General features: G+C 44.9%; 1 protein-coding gene across 1 annotated transcript in view; it reads left to right on the forward strand.

The window, feature by feature from the left end:
- Positions 1–2,460, forward strand: part of wnt2bb (wingless-type MMTV integration site family, member 2Bb) — a 29,890-nt gene extending 27,430 nt beyond the window's left edge. The window contains exon 7 of the mRNA XM_063207855.1: positions 2,035–2,460. Within this exon, the coding sequence (XP_063063925.1) occupies positions 2,035–2,264 (230 nt within the window). The 3' untranslated portion in view covers positions 2,265–2,460. The remainder of the gene's footprint in view (positions 1–2,034) is intronic.
- Positions 2,461–2,500: the final 40 nt, after the last annotated feature.

Below are 2,500 nucleotides of genomic sequence, written 5' to 3' on the forward strand. Positions count from 1 at the left end.
TGTTGACGTTGATAGACAGCTGACATTGCTGTTGGACAACAGCTAGAATTGATACTTTGTTAAGCACATTATTCTACATGTGTTCATGCACAGATTTGATGTCCTCCATGAAAATTCACACTCTTCTGTAAATCCCTCAAAAATAGAGAGAATGCATTAAATGAGAAGGTGTGTCAAAACTTTTGGCCAGCACTGTACGTACAATATGAAGTATCTGTTAGCCCACTTGATAGCTACGTATATATAATACGAAGTAGCGCCCAGCTCTTAGCCCACTTGATAGCTATATGAACTATGTATAAACACTTGATAAACAGTTTCAACACAGTTGTCTTGTCTGCTTAGTCAATGTGTTCCTTTATGTGTGCGTGTAGTAGGCATGTGTGTGTGTGTCTGTGCATGTGTGTGTTAGGGTTGTGCCGATAGACGATATCATCGTCCATCGGCGATGGACAGCTGGCATCACGATGGACGGCAAACATCGTGATGCCAAGGAATCTTGTACTTGTGTATTTTTGAAGCCGCTGCTATAGTAATCATTACGGTACTTGACATCACATTACCGTAAAATCCGTAGTAGCAGCAGCGGTTTTCAAGACAAGTTGTGAACACAAGCCCCAGTGAATTATATAACTACGAAAAAAAACACAATGGAATTTAAAAAAAAACTTGTGAACTAAGCCCAACTATTGTTTGCTGCAGATGTATGTAAGTAGGCCTAAGTGATATCGTTCATTTATTTCTGTGACCTAAGTTGTCGACTACAAAGGGGACTCTTTACGCATTACCTAGCTGGCTCCTCCGGTGTAACATGACGATAAGCAACACGTTCGGCAATTGCGACAGTTTAACATTTCATGTTTAACGGTTCACCTCAAAATGTTTAATCGCTATTCGCGGTGGAGATGTCTTGTGAAGCAGCCACTCAAGAGTGTACACTTCTGATAAGCCCACTGTCAATAAGGTGAGCAAGCGGTTCCATGTCCGCCCACTCGTCTTCATGGCTTCACCGCCAGAACTAGGCCTACTTGTAGAACTATCCATTGATCAACTCCATTGATGAGGGGGGAAAAAGTCTCGATATGACCTAAAACAAAACATTCCGTATTCTAGTGCTAGGAATTGACAAAGTCGGGGCTAAAATCCATTGCAAAGCCTCTCGAGAGGGCACGCAATCACGCATGGGTTCTCATCTCTTTCCCATTTAGTTTTCTGGTGAGCGAGAGGGGCTAAGTTATAGCCTACTAGCCTGTGCAAAAACGCAGCGCATATGTCGTCTTAAAATAGTTACACAGATAAATAACTCACAGATGTAACAAATTAATTGACAAGTCTCCCAAAAACGCCACGCAATGAACTTATGGTAAAGTAGCAAGCACTGGGCTTGCAGGTGACACGGGAGGAGAGACGAGAAGGGCGAGGGGGAGGGGTCAGCGGGGGATCTCTGCATCTCAGCGACCATCTCACAAAGCAGCTGAGCAAGAACGCTGAGGAGGTTTTTAAAAAATTCCCCCAGAATGTAATAATAATATTAATATATTTCACTTACTCTTAAATTAAATAGAATTAAATAATAACTTAGCTGAAGATGAATAATAAAAATAAATAGAAAATATATCAATATATTTTTTAATTATTACCCCCCCCCCCCCCCCCCCCCCAAGACGATGTCATCGTCCATCGCATCGTCTCACTGTAAACATCGTCAGCTGTCAATTAGGGGGACATCGCCCAAGCCTAGTGTGTGTGAGTATGTGTGTGTGTGTGTGGGCTTGTCTGGGCACATATTTAATATTGTCTTAATATTACTTGTGCGTGCGCGTATTTGTGTGTGTGTCCCTCTGCTCCGTATGACTGCTGGGCACTGTGTTTGTAATAACTGTTTCCTTATCTCTTGTGTGTGCGTTTGTGTGTTTGTGTGTGTGTGTGTGTGTGTGTGTGTGTGTGTGTGTGTGTGTGTGTGTGTGTGTGTGTGTGTGTCTGTATGTGTGTGTGTGTGTGTGTGTGTGTGTGTGTGTGTGTGTGTGTCCACAGGCTCACTGGGCACGGCAGGGCGTGTGTGTAACCGCTCGTCGCGGGGCACCGACGGCTGTGAGGTCATGTGTTGTGGGCGGGGCTACGACACCACGCGCGTCAAGCGCGTCACCAAGTGCGAGTGCAAGTTCAAGTGGTGCTGCGCCGTGGAGTGCAAAGACTGCGAAGAGGCCGTGGACATACACACCTGCAAAGCCCCCAAACGCACTGAGCGGCTCGACCAGACCTGAACTCTGTGTTAATGTGTGTGTGTGTCTCTGTGTGTGTGTGTGTGTATGTGTGTGTGTGTGTGTGTGTGTGTCTGCGCGTGTGTCTACTTACACACATGTTCGGCCCCCAACCCTCCAATCAGCTATGGATCTAAAATCCAGCAATATAACCCAACAACCCAGCAATATATCTCAACAACCCAACAAGATAACCCAACAACCCAGCAATATAACCCAACAACCCAGCAATATAACCC

The sequence above is a fragment of the Engraulis encrasicolus genome, chromosome 10 (genome assembly GCF_034702125.1).
Source record: "Engraulis encrasicolus isolate BLACKSEA-1 chromosome 10, IST_EnEncr_1.0, whole genome shotgun sequence".
In the NCBI taxonomy this organism is placed as follows: Eukaryota; Metazoa; Chordata; class Actinopteri; order Clupeiformes; family Engraulidae; genus Engraulis; species Engraulis encrasicolus.